This window comes from Aplidium turbinatum, chromosome 1 (assembly GCF_918807975.1).
Source record: "Aplidium turbinatum chromosome 1, kaAplTurb1.1, whole genome shotgun sequence".
In the NCBI taxonomy this organism is placed as follows: domain Eukaryota; kingdom Metazoa; phylum Chordata; class Ascidiacea; order Aplousobranchia; family Polyclinidae; genus Aplidium; species Aplidium turbinatum.
The window spans coordinates 13705106-13724084 of record NC_137472.1 but is presented as its reverse complement, the minus strand read 5'-3'; the positions used below and the strand labels follow the sequence as shown (position 1 = coordinate 13724084).

The window sequence follows — 18979 nt, the reverse complement described above, 5'->3', positions numbered from 1 at the left end:
GTTCGCAAATTATGTTTACGCATTAGCCTGTCCATGTTTTAAGCTAACTTATTTCATCGAATTTCTCTAAAGAAAGAAAATAGCGAGAAGTTCTATTTGTTTTTCATTTGTGTTATTCTTCATTCATGTTCTCAATTTTCAATTGGAGTAATTCACGTTATTTGGAAAGTCAGTTGCAAAAACATCAAGCCTACAAAAGCCAATATCAAGACGCAAAGATACCTTCAATGGATGTATCGTCATCCATTATAACACAAGTTGCACGAGAAGGAGAGCATATCAATAATGGATATATTTTTTCTGGAAAAGGTCCAGGTAATAAAACTAGGCATGGTAGAAGTAAAGAAAATTTATTAACAGTTAGTGCAAATTTTAAGGTGACAAAATTGTAGTATGGAAAACAATACCACTTAAATAGTAAATGACGTAAAACTCTAAAGTTTTTGCTCAAAGTCAATTTTCATACCATTGACGACTACCGGTAGCTATCTCCCACACAGCATTACAATTTTGTTTTGCAATTTATTTGTTGTAGAACCAGTTTTCGTTCATAGAAAACTCATCAGTACAACTTAAATAGTAGCCTAGGCCTACCTGTACAGTCAAAATCAATTAATCACATCTCAGTTAACTGCACAAACCATTTTCGCGTATAAGATTTTTGAATCCCACACTATCAGACAATGCTAAAATTTTAAATAGTTGAGTTGATTTTAAATAATTATTATAGCCTATTGTTTAATATTGAGCTTCTAAGGATTATATACTAAGGCTATCTATCTATATATATGCTTTAACGTACGGTATCTTGTTCCTTGTATTGCAAGGGTTGGACACCTAGTAATATCTACTCTGTCTCATGACATTTCACTATGCCACCCGGTCCTGAGGGTCAACCTATTAAAAATAAATCTAGTTAGCAAATCTGTAATTTTAAGTTTGTTTCAATGAATATTACAAACAAAATTGGATGTACAATCTCAAATTGCAGTCTGGCAACATCAAGAATGTGATTTCATGGTAATTTGTTCAACTGCTTTATATATACTTCTGGTAAATAAATTCATTCCATTGCACTGTTTAAAATGTTTGTTATGCTATCTAACTTTGTATGCTTGCTTACCAATTTTGTTTCCGGTACTCGATTTGATTTTAAAATTTTTATTTAATGTCAAGTTGATTATTTTTTCTTGATTTAACTGCGTTACTGAATGTGTTGATGATTGCTAGACTTATGCAATGGTTTGGAATTTAGAAGCAACTTCAAAGTTAATCAGGTTGCATAATTTTCGCCCAATATCAATCCTAGAAATACCATTCTGAAACTCAATAGAGACTTCAAGAGATTTACAGCAACTATGTTTTGCTTAGTAACCAAAACTGATAATTCTTTCTTTTTAGGTAGCAAATCACTTCAAAGTTCAAAAAAGAAGAAAAGAAAAGGAGAAAGACAAAACACAACTTTTCGTTCCATGCTTTGTTGCTTTGGAAAACCTAGAAGAAAATCTACATTGCATGACAAACACATACAAGAAAGTAGACCGCTTTCCAATGGAAGAATTGACCATGCTCCTATGCCTTCAGCTGTTGTAAATCCAACTCATGATAATAATGATAATGTATGCATTACATTTTTGGTAGAACACTGCAGAACAAATATATGTTATTTTGAAATGTATTGTAGCCTGTCCCTTGATTTATAATTTTTCAGTGTGTTTTTGGTTAGTTTTATTAAGTGTAGAGGAATTACATGTAGGAACTTTGAGTTCATAAAAAAAATTGCAACAAAACCTTTTCATCTAAGAAAATTAATCAAACATATATACATAGTGAAAGTTTTCTATATATATAGTATTTAAATTTACTATGCTACTTCCATTTACTCTTTCCTAGTATCTCATGCTGCTGTTTCTTGCAATATCGCATAAAATTTCAACATATATAATACCGTACAATACACATTATATTTTAAAACCTTTTAAAATTTTGTATTGCTTGTTGCTATATTGTTTAGCTTAAACCAAATTTGATCACAATAAAAATAATCTAGTGGAACAAATTTATAGAGGCAACCTTATGTTGAAAATAGAAATCCTTGCTTGATGATATTTTTCTGTGTTTCAGACTGTTACTAACGGTAACCATGAACAGCGATATCTCCTTCCTCCCAAACCTCAAGATATTAGTCACAAAAAATGTGCAGTAATTGATTTGGATGAAACCTTGGTGCACAGTTCCTTTAAAGTGAGAGACTGTGGTTTTTCAATTTCAAAGTTTAAAAATTTTTGCTAGAGTCTTTGAGATCTAAGGTACCGATGGATACATCACATCAAAGTTTGTGTTTTTTGTGTTATCTTATTTTATATCCATGTAATAACCTACTTCAGGTATATTATATATAATTGCTTTAGGTATGGTAGGCTAGCCTATGTTTTGTGTATATTGTTGCACACAACATACATAGTAATTTTGCAAATATTTTTCATATTTTTTATGCACACTTGCATAGAGTGCATACTTGTGTCTCAAATAGTTATTATACGGTACTGAAAGCTGCATCAGATTCAGGTATACAATTAACTAAGCCTACTGTGTTAGTCTAGTCCATGGGTGCACAAAGTTTTGTAACCAGATGCCATATTGAGCTTTTCGCCAGTCTTGGCGGGCATGTTAAAATTTTCACTAATTTTTGTCCTTGAATTTTGGTCTAAGCTTGAGATCGTATTATATATTCTAGAGCCCAGACAGGGCCACAGATATTGTTTTCACAGGCTTCACATTGGGCATTGGGTACTGCTGGGTCTAGTTGATGTATTTTTAAAGTTTTTTTTGTATATATAATATTTGTTTTTTTAAATTATGATATAGAGATTTTATTGTACTGTTTTATTTTCTTGAGTTAAGGTGTCTGTTCAGTAACCAAAATAGTGCCTCAATGGCACCTTCATAACATTTTCAAGTTGACTAAGAGCGCAGTATGAATTATATACCGTATGTAGCCTAGTATTAGTTTTTGCATATTTTCGTGATAACAATTAAAACGTTGTCTTACCTTAATAGCCCATCAGCAATGCAGACTTTGTTGTTCCTGTCGAAATTGATGGAACTGTTCACCAGGTATGGATGGGTTTGAATTTGAAATTAATTGAACCTATGCACTTTTGTACTGTCTAATTACAAGTAGATATATGTGTGGTTTAACAGTGTGAGTGACATTTTGCTATTTCAATTATGCTAGTTTGTCACACCGTATGGCTTAATTTCTACTTGTAAGCTTCCAATTAACTTTTTTCTGTAACCGATGTTAGAGATTGTTTTTAAGATGAGTAAATGGTACAGATACTCTTTGGGAAAATCATTGTTTTTGGAGAAGTTCGTTGTGTAAAAACATAAGCAACGATTTCGCTTGGAAATCGATTGTGTTTACTTTTATTGATCGGAATTTGCATTTAGAAACAGCTGTCACAAATATCATCACTTCATGCGTTCATCAAGTTTTTCAAAAGCAAAACAAACATCATTTTTTTAGTCTAGTCTTGTTGGGATCAAAATAAAATTTGTTTGTATTTATACACTACAGTATTTTAAAATATAAGCCACCGTTTCTAAAACGCTCTTTAGTGCACAAACCACAATGCTTATGTGCCAAGACATGATCGTAATTTTAATTCTGTTTCAAATTAAATCGCAATCTCAAATTACCGTGTTCTTATGTCATTTTATAATTTGTTTTTGTCATTACATTCACACGCTAATCAGTTTACCACACGAGCAAAGTAGGATTGTCGGTAGTCAACACATGCGTACATCGATACATACATGTTACCTTACCGTGCTTATGTTGTTGTCTAGTAATTTATCTTATCACTTGCTTGAGTTAATTCAGTATTAGCTAGGCTTGTGGTCGTATAAGCAAACACTTACTTGATAGAGGAAGTGGTGATGATGGTTGCTCGTATGCGTAATTGCAGCAACTACCAGCTACAATGTTTGAAGCAAGATTTGCAATTCGTATGCAATTTTATCAGCTTGAATAGTTCTTCTTGGCGTCAGCAACATTTTAATCTGTGACACCCCAGTTTCTGTTCAGAATACAATGAATTTAAGTTATAGTAATCAACACGTTCAACTTCAATGTCAAATTACTCTTGTTTCAAATATGACAGTTTGTTGGTGACTAATCAAATTCTGTTGCCCACCGAAACGTTCGTTGCGAGTGCAGTGCCATGGGGTACTTTGAAAGTTCGGAATGGCCCGTTTCGGTGAGTCCGATTCGGTGAGTCCGATCCCTTAACGGGGGATTTTTTCAATTTTTTTTTAAATTATTGGGTACCGTAGCCTAATTATCATTGCCGTTTTAGGGTTAGGGGTTTGGGGTTAGGGTTAGGAGTTAGAGGTTAGGAACTCACCGAATCGGACTCACCGAATAGTAGCAGACCCTTGAAAGTTATATTCGATTTGGAGTGTGAGAAAACTTATAAACAAAGCGTTTACTACCGTTGTACTATTTAGGCTCATATCATTGTATAGATAAGTTTTTGTTTTATCATAAAGTATATGTAGAGCCGAATTTCTGTTTATCACAATTGAGGCAAAAGTTCTAATTTTTAATGTCATGTTCAATTCTGCACATGATCTGTCTTTTGTGATTATACTGTATATGATATATTTGATGGCGAGAAAGTTATTCAGGATTATGCCGTACTTGCTGCTTGTTTTCGCACGGCTCCTTGCTCTTGAGCCTCTAACGATTCTAACACCATGGACAGCTGTGATATTTTCTTACTCAGCTGCAACATTTTCTGTTACTTTGCTTGTTGCATAATTAGATGAGTATGGTGCTTTTTTAACTCAGCGAGCGTACATTATTAAATGATGCAAACTTGCAGTTTTTGAATGGAACAAAAACGTTTTGGCAGCAGCAAGAACAGAGTTTACAACACCGCATTGTTGTTACTTGGTTTTTGTTGTATGTAACTATGTATTTATTTTATAATAACAAGAACGTTCACACTTCTCCAGATTTATACCCCCATTGAGCAAGATTGATATTTTTTACACTGATTTAACGTCTACAGGGTGCAGGCGTTGCATCAGTGCAAAAAAGAACAATTTTACTCACTGCCAGGATTTATGGTAATTGCAACTAGAATTTATTCTCAATATCAGCAACAGCAATTTTATACCTCAATGATTAAATCGTCATTTGTAAATGTTCAATACCAATGTTTAAAGTTTATTGGAGGTCATTGCTTAATAGCTCGGTGATCTCAATTCGCCGGTTGCAATTCTTTCATTGAGCCTTTGCTTTTAATTTCAAATATAATTGCACACATATCATACTTAAATGGCCTTTTCCTAACTAATTACCGACATTTACATATTTAAATGCAGATTTATAAGTGCTGTTTTTGGCAGCACTTATCCGTTAGTACTCGACTTTACCTTTATATATTTCAATGTTAGAGCAACGCATGTAAGTTCGAAAATATGCATGCTTGAAAGATGATTGTACTTTATCACAAAGTTCAAGATTAGGACAAACTGTTTGCAAGTTCATGGACTTGTAGATTTGCTGAAGCACATGACACTTTTAATTAATTAGAAAGGTCTAAGTACGGACACTTAAAAAGGATCATTTTTCATCTGATTTTCAACATATTGAAATCGCCACACGAGGTTTATAAGTTCGTGGTCGTGCTCAGTGTGCCTACTTCACTGATTAAGCCATTTAGGCCAGATTTATTGTTCGTATAGTGTTCCACTGTCTGCAGTTAGGCCTGTGTGTAATGTATTCCAGTGATAAAATGCAGCAGTTGCAATGTAAATGAAGAGCTCAATGCAGCAAGCAGAGCCAAAACATTTACAAATTACAATAAAAACCTGATTCACCTGATTTTGTACTTAGCACAGTGCGATAATTTATAACTTATATTATATGTATATTTTCAACTTGGATTTTCAACAATAAATACTATCAGCTCCCGGCTTATCAACACTTTACACTACAGAAAGTTTTTAATGACAAGCAAAAAAGCCAATCAGAGGGAATTATATCAAATTAGTTCCTAGTCACTTAAAAACCTTTACAGCCTATTTGACTTTAGTTGGAGCCATCAGAAGGTTGTTATTCAAAGTGCATTTGTTTGAATAAGAACCTTCTGATGATCACAGTTGGTGAAACAGGCCGTAAATGTATTTAGGCGTCTAGTAACTATATTTGCCATATATAGATACATTTCGTTAATTACATAGCTGATGTTTGATGTGAATATTAAGTGATTCGACAGGAGTACAATTTCTGCAGAATTCCAACTAGCCACGATAATATATTGAATCTAAGTATCTTGTATGCTGCGACTTGATGTGATTCTAATAGCACGTTGCTGTGTAATAGGTAGTTTTTATAGTTTTACCCTTGCATTTTGCCATTGTACCCTCATTGGTACTATGTAAAATTTAAGCTATATATAATTATTCTGTATATATTATGTACGAATACTAACGCTTGTTCTTGGTAGTTAAAATTTGCTGTTGTTGTTCCACTAAAACTTGCAAATTTGATAAGGTATTGTCCTGTTTCAGTTGGGGTGGTTTTGGCATGTGGTCTCCACTTTGCATTTTTAGATACTGAGATTTTCAATCAATTAGAGTTAGACTACTGCACAGTGCACACATGACATCAATTTCAAAACTATGTTGAGCTTTGGTCGATTTATTGAAGCTTTATAACCGCACTTGCTCGGAGCATGACGAAAAGTTTACATGGCGTTTTTTTTTTACAAATTAATGCTTGTATATATATTTGAAATTCATTGTGTCTTTAATTTGCAACACACTTACATAAACAAATATTTTGTAAAATCAAAAGCCTAATAGGCCAGTAGTTTGTCATTGCCTTATATGCATATGAACTTGCTTTGTGAATTGGCATCTCGCTCTAGTTTTCTTTTTATCTCACTGCATTAGGAGGTGAGAGCAAGGTAAAATACGCATTCTGTGAACAACATATTTCGTCTATCGGACGTAGTTGATTGGAATAGATCCAAGAAGCGCCACTTTAGCCACAACTTGAACTTTAAGATGTTTGTACAAACCTTATCTTAACAATTTCCATCATTATAATTACAATTTCCCATGGGATTGTCGTTTGACTTGTAAACTAGTTTATACTTGAGCGATTGCTAGCTAAATTACAGTGGATTGCTCTCTTTCATTTCCACTCACAGCTACTAAAGCGCAGTGCAACAAGCGCTGATTTATTATCACCATATTTTATTTTTTGCATCACATTAATTTAAAGAGATGATAGTTCAACCTGATGAAACCAGGATTTTAAAAATACATTTGTTCCAGATGAATCCTCACTTGACTCTGCTCATTCATAAACTGTGCATCGAGCATTTTCATATATGGATTCATTTTCTATGCAGGTTTATGTGTTAAAAAGACCACATGTCGACACATATCTTCAACGGATGGGAGAAATGTATGAATGCGTTCTATTCACAGCCAGCCTTGCAAAGGTACTGCTGCATGCATTATTTATTAATTGTATAATTCCATTTTCCTAATTCTTTTCTAATCTGATCATTGTCGGCACCGTTCTGATCATGATTTACAACCAAGCAAGCAGCTTGTTACATTCTTGACAACCCGTGACACCCGAACTGCACTACGCGCACCTGTTTGCAGACATGAAGTAATTGTACTCATGTTGCAGCGGGATGCGCAGTTATAAAATCAACACCAAGTGCATTAAAAATTAATAAAAGTTTGAATCTGAAGTTTTTCCTTCCTCCTTTATTTCTTTTTGGTCCAAAACGTTGATTTGCTTGGTTCGTTGATGTCACCACCTGGATTTGTTTGTTGATTTTAGTTTTTTTCTGACGCACGATGTGTTTGTTTTGTTGCTGTGATTTTAAGATACGAAAACAAACTATGTTTTGGCTTAAATTGGTTTTAGATTTGATATCGTATCATATAAAAAAAATACATAAAAAAAGATGTCGTCTCTACAAAAACTGTCAGAAAACTATATGGTGTTATGGGTGTTACATAGATTTGACCTTTAAGTTGGTTTTTCTTTTTTATTTAGTTATGAAAATTAGTTTGTGGCCTGTCTTTACTGTTGCCAAGAGTTTAGTTATGTTGCTATCCCATTGAATTATTATGTAACCTAGGCAGGTGGCCATGCTAGGCTACCCAACAGCGTTTTCAACATCGTGGATCACGATATCAACACGTCTGCACGCTATTGTCCGCACGCTAGTTTTGAGGCTATTGTTGTGAACCTCTGGATTTGCAAAAACACCACAAATGCTGTTTTTAAATATAGCATAAACTACGTTAAATATCTTCCTAAAATACTTAAATATCTTCCCAAAATGATCAAATGTCCACCTTCATGTAATGAAAAAGTATGCATATGAAAACTGTTTATGGTTAAAAGTGTATGCAGCAGCAAAATCTGACTGACAAGATAAAATCTTACGGTACTTTCAAACATTACGATTTCACCTCATTTTAAATTTAGAGTTTTTAAACATTTATTGAAAAATTATTAAAGATTAGAAGATTACTCCCACTACAAGCAAAGTTGATGTGTGTGGATCAGGGTTATAAATGCATTGAAATGAGCTTCCAAATAGGTTATTCTCTTAATCGTTGCCGTGGCGTTGCACAATATTTTTTATGTTGAATTGTGCCTGAAAAAAGTCACGCTATCTCACCTGCAGTGTCTTTCCAGACACCAGACGTCTATTTTTACATTGATTCAACGTTAGAGCTTGGTGACTGGGTTTGTTGCGTTTTTTGATAGCTCTACTGACATTTTAACTTCTTTCTTTAGTTATTTTTTAGCACGTTTTGCTTTTTGTTACGCTGTCGAATGCCGCTGGTTGCATGAGATATTAACATTCTATTTCTTTGCTAAACGTCGCTAAGTAAACGATTTTGCTCCCTTATGTACATGTTTGTCTGTGCCAAGCATAACCGCGGCATCTAGTCACCTGCCTCTGCTGCGGCAGTGTATCTGTCACTCAAATATCGATGATATTTATCAAAATTGGCCAATAGACCAACACACCAGACCTATGAAACAATGGAATGTGTTTCTGCTTATTTTAATACCGGTTACCAGGTGTTTGTGTGAAGGTCCGTCTTGTTCAGAATAGTTTTTTGATCAAATAATTTCTAATGGTTTCTTTAACACAATATTATCTTGTTTGTTTTCATAACTTTCTATCTCAGAAAGAAACATGTCAATTTTAAAGGCATTAACTTCTCCTGATATGTTATTTAGATTCATATCATCAAATAACTTCTCATCATTTTTCAACAGTATGCCGATCCAGTGGCTGATCTCCTGGACAGACACAATGTCTTCTCTGCGAGGTTGTTCCGTGAATCTTGCGTTTTTCATAAAGGGAATTATGTCAAAGATCTGAGTCTCATTGGCCGTGACTTGAACAAAGTGATCATAATTGATAACTCTCCGGCATCGTACATCTTCCACCCCGACAATGCAGTGAGTATTGATCGGAGTTGTAGTGTGTAGCTGCCCCAGTGGGCTGTTTTTTTTTTTTCGTAAAACATCCGGGTTTTTTAAGGACGCGGCTAGATCTACAACATTAGTGTTGCCAGATGAAGAATTCTGCTCCAATTTGGCAAAACTTCAAAACTGTTGAAGAAAAAAACTTGTGAAAACAAACAAAGCTTTTTCTCAAAACTTTCAAAGTTTTAATTTCAACAACTAACCAAATAAATTCTGCAAAGTTTGGGTGTTCAGCGGGATTGTTATCTTTTCTAGCATTAATTTTATTGCAACTATTGCAAGAAAAAAAAACAAAAAACACTAGTGTAAATATGTGTTTAAATCAAATTCTTGTTACATTTAGCAGGCTCAGCAAACAGCAACTCACCGCCTAGAAGCGTGATTTTCCACATGAATGCATATCGCATAAATTTGGTCAACTTGTTCTTAAACTAATAAATTAATTCTGCAAAAAAAAATGTTCGCCTGTGTTTTTACGTGATAAAACCCATTTTTGCCCATAAAAACCCGGGCGGACTGGGTTTTATTAAAAAAAAACATTTTTTTTCAACCCTGGTATTGATGCATTTATGTGTGGTAAATGCATACTAACCGTGGCCTGGATACTAAGTCGTTTTACGCGCCTATACTAGGTTATGAGGGTCTGCTACTATTCGGTGAGTCCGATTTGGTAAGTCCGATTCGGTGAGTTTCTATCCTGTAACCCCAAACCCCTAACCCTAAAACGGCAATGATAATTAGGCTACGGTACCCGATAATTTAAAAAAAAAATTGAAAAAATCCCCCGTTAATGGATCGAACTCACCGAATCGGACTCACCGAATCGGACTCACCGAAACGGGCCATTCCGAGGTTATGAACAGGAACTATTATCCTTTCCAGCTTCGAAATACAGCGAGGTTTATCAGATTGTCAAAATGTCGAAATTTCGTGACGTGTTTAGTTTTCGTCATCATAAAATAAATTCACTTAACATCACAAACTTAGAAAATTTTTACACTTCTTTATAAAATATTTATAACATTTTCTAATAGTTTAGTTTGTATCAACCGCATGAACAAATGATGCCTAAAATCAATTCCCAGTCAGCAAATAAGAATTTTTTTTGCACTGATTTAACTTTTTCTGGCGTTGCATCAGTGCGATGAAGAACTTATTTGCTGATTCGGAACAACCACTGTTGTAAAGATTTTAGAGACAGTTGAAATTTAGCATAAAAAACAATGCAAGATTATATAATACAGCATTCTTTCAGAAAACATTGTTTTATGTACATTCTACAACGCCACCTTAATCTTTCATCGTAACCGATGTGCGTGTGTTTTTCGTGAAATATTTTATGTCAGCACTTTCTCATGCCCCAGAAAGCAAATTAGTCGTTTTTACATTGATTCAACATCAGCAAACGTTGAATCAATGCAAAAAAACGTCTGATTTGCTGTCTGGATCGGTCTACTGCAGCTATTTACGTGCTCATTATCTTGGTAGCTACCACGGCGCCCATTCACGAGGGAAACTGTGAATAATTTGTTATGACGTAGACCTGGCTTAATTTGCAGGAATTTGAAATCAACCTTCAATTAGGTTGAATCAACGTTAAAGTTACCCACCCGTCTCACAGGTTTGACCGTACGTCCAACCAATTTTGTTAAATGCATTGGGTTGGCCGTGTCACAAGGAACGACAGAAGTTACCTTTTCAGACTTTTTTTTTTGCTTAGCCGCTTGACCAGTTCACATAAATAGAATAGTGAAAATCAAATGAGACTGTTCACCAGGCATTGAGTTCAATAATATGATGCGCTCTACTGGTGCAAACTAAGCTAAACTATTACAAGATGTGCAAGGTGATAAATCTGCGTTTATTTCGACGTTTTGTCAATCATACACGACTGACTTCTTCATGTTTCTGTAAATCAACCAAACATGCAAAATAAGTGCATAAAAAGTGTTTACCCTTGCCACTTCCACCTCGGATTTTTAATCCTCGACCAAAAACGCTGCAATAGAAGTAGTATTCCTACTTAACATACAGGTGCAGTGGATGCAGTGCAACAATTTTTAAAATCTATTTTTTCAGGTTCCCGTCATATCTTGGTTTGATGATCCGAGTGATACCGAACTGTTGGACCTTCTGCCTTTCCTTGAAGCCATAGCCGAGTCTCAAGACGTGTACTCTGTGCTTCAGTCGCACGGATTTACTTCTCACGCCAAGCAGACTACAGCCTCGATACAACAGCAATTACGGCCGCCTATAGCTTTACAAAACAGTTCTGATGAAGATAGCGATGAAAGGTTTGCATTTTTGTTTGTTGATAATTTCAAAAACATTGTATCGAACGATTTTGTAAAATATAATGTAGTTTATTCAATAGTTTGTGTGGGCACTTGACGAGCAAAATGTTTTGAAAACTCAAATAGCGACTCAGATATGTTGAAGTACTTTTTATTTGTCGTGCAAGTAACAAATGCCGAAAGGTTGTTGGTGCCGGTAACTAACTTTTTATCATATTTTGTTTGAATAAGTATGCACATAGTAACTGCTGCGGAACAAAACTCAAGGCACTGCTTACTTTTTGATTGATGCCCATCGCATAATTAAGCTGGTTCGATTTGGTACAATTGAGCTCTTTTGTTAGTTATGTAATAGTGTAATCTATTTTAAAAATACAACTGTTCCGGTGTGCAATGATGCAGTGTAATGATTTTCTCCCTCTTGAGAACTGTTCCGTAGCAGCAGCTCTGCATGCTGTGACAAATTAAAGATCGCGACGTAGTGTTTCGTCCACTGTACTGCAGATAGTTACACACCAAGTTAGAATGGAGTGTGATCGCCAGTAGATTTGTTTTGGGGTACGGTACCTTCGCTCCGAAGGCTAAGCCAATACAACCTCCTGAGCTTCTGGATTCAAATTCTATCTTGAACAGGATGGTTAAGCATCTGCGTGAATTATTAGTAGCAGCCTGGTTTGGCATTCAGGATAATTTTAAAAACGCATTTTATCATGCTAAATCTATTCATTAGGTTAGTTGAAATTGATTTTCGCTCCTAATTGCTTACCCAATTGCACTCCAGACCGGTTTTTGTGTAGTTTTTAAGGCTAATTGATGAAGTCAAAAATAAAGCACATGGAGTTTGGTTTACTGAGTATCATCTCTCTGCAACTTGAATCGCGATTTGTTTTGAAAAGGCGTAGCTACTTCCAATTGAAGAAACCACTGCAAAAGCACGTATAATCGAAATAAAATAACGATATGCGGTTTCACAGACAGCAAAATCCGTCATTTGTACATTGATTCAACGTCCACCATGTGAAAATAACGGATTTGCAGCCTGGGTTGTTGAATGCCTGTCATTGACACTCAACCTCCCAGCTAGTTGCTTGTAACCAACGATGTGGTTGATGTGGAGCGAATGCTCAGGAATGCAACAATTGTTTTCTTGAGCCCATTGTGTTATTGTTCTCAAAACGTGTAAAGATGTTTATAAAATGAAAGCATAAGTCACGGAGGGTGGTGCTACAGTAGTGATACAAGCAATTTATGTAAGATTTGTTGCTGTTGTGATAAAAGGAATTTTCAAACTCTGCTGGCATAGTGGCATTGTAAAGTTCTGGTAGCAACGCATATCTGCGACTGCCATGGCCTTATACAAAACTTATGACTAATGCAGCAGCATTATACAAAAGGACACTTTATTTCTATAAAAATCCTAGCTTTAGGTTTTGGGTGTAAACTTTCTGTTGCCATGGCCAGCAGCCTCCAATGTTGTCGGGATCTTTACAGATTCTTGTGCAAATATCTCATCAATAAGTTAAACAAAGTTTTCTGGGTTAAGTTAATGGTTAATCTTGGGTTTTATTTGATCAACAAGCATTATGGAATTTCCGATTTGTCGTTTCTACAACCATTAAAGATATTGGCTTGATGTTACATTGACAGCGAAGTGCCCCTTTTGCTCTATTCGCAGTCTATTACAACTTGTGTATTTGTATGTTACTTTTCGGATGGTAGCTCATAAAACAGCTTGCTTTTAGTATGCCATATTCTTTGCGGTTTTAGAATCTTGAGACAACTGATAGTTGTTTCAACAGACAAATGCATTCTTGAATGTGTATTGTGCATCCTCTGCAATCTGCATAGACAAAGATTATCATGCATACGATCACGAAAATCTTCAACCGGCAAATAAATTCTAAGACTTCTACACTGACTTTGCAATGGGTGTTTATACTTTGCTTGTTTGTCTACTTTTCAGTTGTACACTGTACAGCATGGTGAAGTTTTGTTGTGTGCAATTTTAAATGCTAAAAAAGTTAAAAGGTCTTTACCCAGCCAACCAAAGTTTAATATTTTACGTCGTTTTGAAGCCTTGCTTACAAGAATCTTAAACTTTGCAGATAACAAAGAGCCCAACTTAACACAAACCTGTCGAGGTGAGAGGCCAGCCAGCTTTGCAGTCGCACCGCGTTGCTGACACCTATCGTGTTCATTATCAAGCAGGCCAAAGCTGCGGTTCAAGAGCGAAAGACACGCAGATAAGTTTTATCTCTCTCGGTTTAGCCTCGGGTTATAACAAGCCGTCGCAGTGGTTCTCCATGCGAGATTCTCACCTGAAACCTGAACAGTATGAGCTCTGTTTCAATGACTGCACTTCGCATTTCCTCCACACTGCAGGCTATCGACCGTTGCAAATTGCCTCCTCTCTCTCTCGCCACAAAAACACTACAATTTGTATTTTTTGTTGTTAATCGTTGATAAAATCCACCAACTGGGAACTGCTTGCTCCCTCGTTGCTTGTTGACTTCTATGTACTTGTTAGTTGAGCAGATAATTAATTCATGCTAACGTTTATTTTAATCAAACATCAAGTGAATCCAACACACTTAAATTTTGCTTTACGAATAAAATTTCAGTCAAATTGTGTACCTCGTAATCATGATCTCGTTTATGGTTTTCAAATTACAATTTTTACGTTTTTGTTTTGTTTCGGAACGCAAATTTAAGGTAAAGATTGTACCTTAGTGCTTTACAAGGTGTTGTTGTTTCTCAGTGAAACAGAAGATATATTTGTATATTAAAAATTTGAAACGATTTTTCGTGCGTATTTTTGTGAATGTGTGTCCTCACCCAGACAGCAAAATCTGTCATTTTTTATCGATTTAAAGTTTGCAAACGTTGAATCAACGTATAAATTACGGATTTTGCTGTCTGGGGGCAAGGTATTCTTACGTAGACAGCAAAATCTGTCGTTCTTACATTGATTCAACGTCTGCAGGCCCATGAATCAATGTAAAAAGACGGATTTTGCTGTATGGGTAATGACATAATCGTTTTTTTCTGTTGCTTTGCTTTTTTGCGTAGATCTGCAACGTGAAAATGCCATTTTGATCAAAATGTATTTTTACGATGGGCACAAGTAGTCACTTTCCAGCTGGCAAAACATTTCTGTTTTACATTGCTTCGATGTCTGAAGACATTGAAGCAACGTGACAAGGAGTGATTTGCTAGCTTTCTCCTCTTGGTCGAAAGTCGTATTCTGTTGGCAACTAATTTTATTAAATTGAGCAGCTATGAAAAAATAGTTTAACATTCGAACGTTTTCGGCTTAACCTAAGCCCTCATCAGGAATCTGAAAATATTAATAAAATGCAATAAATTTCAACTTCTTGAAGGTAACTAGCTAACTAATTGTAAGCTAACTAATTCAAATTGTAAGCATTGATGCTTACAATTAGTTAGCTAGTTACCTTCAAGAAGTTGAAATTTATTGCATTTTATTAATATTTTCAGACTCCTGATGAGGGCTTAGGTTAAGCCGAAAACGTTGGAATGTTAAACTATTTTGTAAATATGTAAAATATATACTGTTGTAATGCTCAACCCTGTGGTATTGTTGTGTCTTGCCTGTCTTTGATATATTTTTAATTTGGATAATCTCTAGAAATCGGAAAGTCCATTATAAGTTTTCAATTCACTTTAAATTTTCAATTCCTCAAAAAAAAAATTCATTTTTGATTTTGTTGTAGCTGCGTAGTACTTGTTAAAAAATCTGGTTTTATTTTTGCTGGGTCACTGCTGATTCCATGAAAGTGACTCATAGACTTCACATCTACACAGCGGTTTAACTGGCAGAGCTTTTAATTCCAACATTGTGTACATGTCTCTTTCAACAAAGTTGCCACGTGGTCAGCGTTTTAACGTCATCAATCGATGTGAAAACTGTCAAACTTTGTTGAGTTTTGTCTTTTTCTAAGCAACACACTGAATCAAGGGTATGACTTTTTTCAATGGTTTCGTGCTCTTTGCATAAAATCAATGCTGCTTTGCGTCGGAACAGTGTTTGAAAGTTCTGAACATTCTCCGTCTTACCCAAACACAAAATTGACATTTTTTTTTTCAAGGACGACTAATAGTGACAAAAATTTTTTTCAGTCAAACTTCTGCAACGAAGCGCACTTTGCCCAATGCTCAACTGCTGCTCAATCAATCTCATTTTAGCGGTTTTCGAATCTTGTCTGATGTTGAATCGATGTAGGTTTTGGTTTCAGAGCAAGTTCTTTTTTTTGTGGTAAACTTGTCATTCCCGAGCCGTTTTAGCTTTCGTCAATGTCACTCATTTGAAAGAAATTGAAACATCCTACCATCAAAATCCAGCGGTTTTTATGTTACCGTTAAAAGATACGACACTAACATTAGTTGAAGTAGGTTTTACAGATTGGTGAAAACGAATGTGACAATAATTTGTTTGCTGCGATCCAGACATGACTGGTATTTATTTTGCGTAATCGAAACAACAGATAATTTAATGCTTTTTTTTGACAAGCAAGGGTTTCAACCATTACCTAAATTTGCAAGTCAGTACTGGGTTTTAAAAGCGTTCATCTGAGACACTTGAGCAATGGACATGTTTTTTCATGCAGTCTCTTCACAAAAATCGTGATTTTTCTTGCTAAAACTGGTTTTGTCTTGCTATGATTTCTACTTTGTTTGCATGAGCAGCCAAGCGAAACGACGACTGGTTGCGTTGCAGGGTGGATAGCTAATTGATCGTTATCTCAAGTTACAGCGTTGAACCGTGATAACAGTTTTTGGTTAGTTTCGTGTTGATTGTATTTGTACCTCATCAAATGAACCAAACTTTTAAGAAGTGCGCAGTTGGTAGACAGGGCACTTAACCTAGACCTCCAAACACTAAATTTGTACACTTTTTTCACTGCAGTTTGTTGTTGAAGTAGCGTGAATAACGGGATTTTGTATTTGAATCAATTTTTGTGTGGTTAGTAACAGCTTTTTCCTCTCTTATCCGCACTTTGACTGCACAATTTTGTAAAAAATTGAAGATTTCCTACGCAGTAGCTTTTTGTTCAGCGACATAATGATCAACTTGGCCAGTAAATCAATCTTGTTTTTTAGTAATTTAAAGTCTAGCAATGTTAAAACGACTCAAAGTTGGCAACATTTGCTGGCAAATCCTACGTTAAAAGTTTTCATATATTGCAGCTTCACGATCTAAAAATTATCCACAATGTATTTTTCATATGTCGAAATATTTCATGCATTCCTTCCAGTCACTCTCGCAGTCTTCGCACTGCAGATCGTGCAAGAAATATCGATCATGACAGCGGCCATGTTGATTTGCTGAGGGAATTGATCCAAATATCATTTAACTAACACTCCACCGAATTGCTACGTCAATAGACAACACAGTGTCCAAGACCTAGCAGTAAACTTTCCTTCATCAGAAATCCAATTAGCTAATTGATCATTGTTTACGTTTATTCAACGTCTGCAGAAGTTGAAAGTATGTAAGAAAGTTGAATTTGCAAGTTGGGAGGCGAATTTCAATAGTGTAATTTTGAGTACGTCTATATGCGAGGCACATTCACTGCCACAAGTTGTTTTGTTATCGAAGTCCTCTTCAGCACACAAACTGTTTAAAACGACGATTTTTAACGTTGCATAATTGAAAAATTATGATGACTTTGGCGCTTGGGATGAGAACTCTCGAAAATCTCGTTTGACCTGTAGTAACCCTTTGTGTGGTGTCAGATGGCCAATCAGCAAGAAATCTCACATGATACTTTGTTGACTTCACTCTGAACTGAATCTATGCTTAACCAGGCGACTGTAAACGTATTGTTAACCCAAAACATTTCTAGGAATTTATTTCTTCGTGTTTAGTTGTCGCTTCATTGACGTTTGACGTAAATCTGATGGAATTCAGCTGCAATTTCTGCAAAAGCTATTAGTCTGATACACTTACTCTGGTAACTGACACTAAATTTAAAATTATGCTAAATAATGTGTGTAATGTTATCTACTCTAAAAAGAAAACAAAAACTTCTCAATCGGCTGTTTAAGCTGTTTACTTTTTCAAGATGTTCCGTGAATTTAACACACATTAAAAAAACATATTTTCTTAAACTTTTTTTTTGCAAAACCTTGTTGTGTTAAACCACAAAGTGAAACTTATCACAATACATTTGGCAAATTTTCATAAAAAAAAAAAACACTACCAAATAAATATATTGTAGTATAATATTAACTAAATGTAATTAGTTTTAATGTTATTATGAAATTAGAACTCTCCATGTAGATAGTTTAATGTAGTAAAGCTCCAATGTAATAATCGTTCATGATATATAGGCCCAAAAAAACTTCTTGTTGTTAGCTATAGTTTGCCAGTTCGTATGTAAACAGACCTTTAATTTCGAAAAGAAAAATATCTTAAAAAACAAATTTAATGGGGTTGTTTTGAAAGACTCAACAGCACTTTTGACTCATATCAACTTAAAAGTTTTGTAACTTATATTGTTGTCTCCAACACCATGATTCGATTTTGGCATTTCAGATAAAGGTGACATAATCCTGTTGTCCATTCTACGTTAACAATGTATAATTTATTTCATTGCTTCTACGTTTACTTGCGTTGCAGTGACATAAAACACTCAATTTTCAATTTTTGAAAATTTATCATGTCTGTACCGCACACAAAATTTACCCTGAAGCTATTAGTGTGGGTTTTAGTGTGTCAAGTGAATCGAAGCTTTGGAATATTAAGACTCGTTCTGATCAAGCTTTATCACATCACCTGCTGACATAGTTATTCAATTGTTGTGCTTAGTAACAATGGTTTTTGTTAACAATGGCTGACCTGGAGTGTTACCCTTAGTTTGGAGTATAGTTGGCCACTGATTCTAAATAAGAATTTATCTTGTATCTGAGTTATAACATACTCCCTGTGACACTGGATTTTGCCTAGTTTTTGAACCTCCACTATGCCGAACTTGCGATCCACATGGTAACCGACTTTAAAGGATTTAATTACAACATGAGCATAAAATACATTCTTTCTCTTTACAACCACATAGATTACTTTTCAGAGAATCTTGATGGGTTAGACTGAGTTGAACACATGGTA

At 35.1% G+C, this 18979-nt stretch overlaps 1 protein-coding gene across 1 annotated transcript; it reads left to right on the top strand.

The window, feature by feature from the left end:
- The first annotated feature begins 81 nt into the window (after window positions 1–81).
- LOC145769630 (CTD small phosphatase-like protein) lies at window positions 82–14080 on the top strand. The gene is made up of 8 exons (XM_082581305.1): window positions 82–315; window positions 1402–1619; window positions 2125–2244; window positions 3061–3117; window positions 7434–7526; window positions 9344–9529; window positions 11636–11850; window positions 13956–14080. The coding sequence occupies exons 1-8, from the start codon at window positions 126–128 to the stop codon at window positions 13957–13959; spliced, it is 1083 nt and encodes a 360-aa protein (XP_082437431.1). The 5' UTR covers window positions 82–125; the 3' UTR covers window positions 13960–14080.
- The last annotated feature ends 4899 nt before the right edge of the window (window positions 14081–18979 follow it).

Coding starts and splice junctions, on each gene's coding strand:
- LOC145769630 (XM_082581305.1), top strand. CDS start 126: ATGTTCTCAATTTTCAATTGGAGTAATTCACGTTATTTGGAAAGTCAG. Junction 316..1,401: donor TTTTTCTGGAAAAGGTCCAG/GTAATAAAACTA, acceptor CTTTCTTTTTAG/GTAGCAAATCACTTCAAAGT. Junction 1,620..2,124: donor CTCATGATAATAATGATAAT/GTATGCATTACA, acceptor TCTGTGTTTCAG/ACTGTTACTAACGGTAACCA.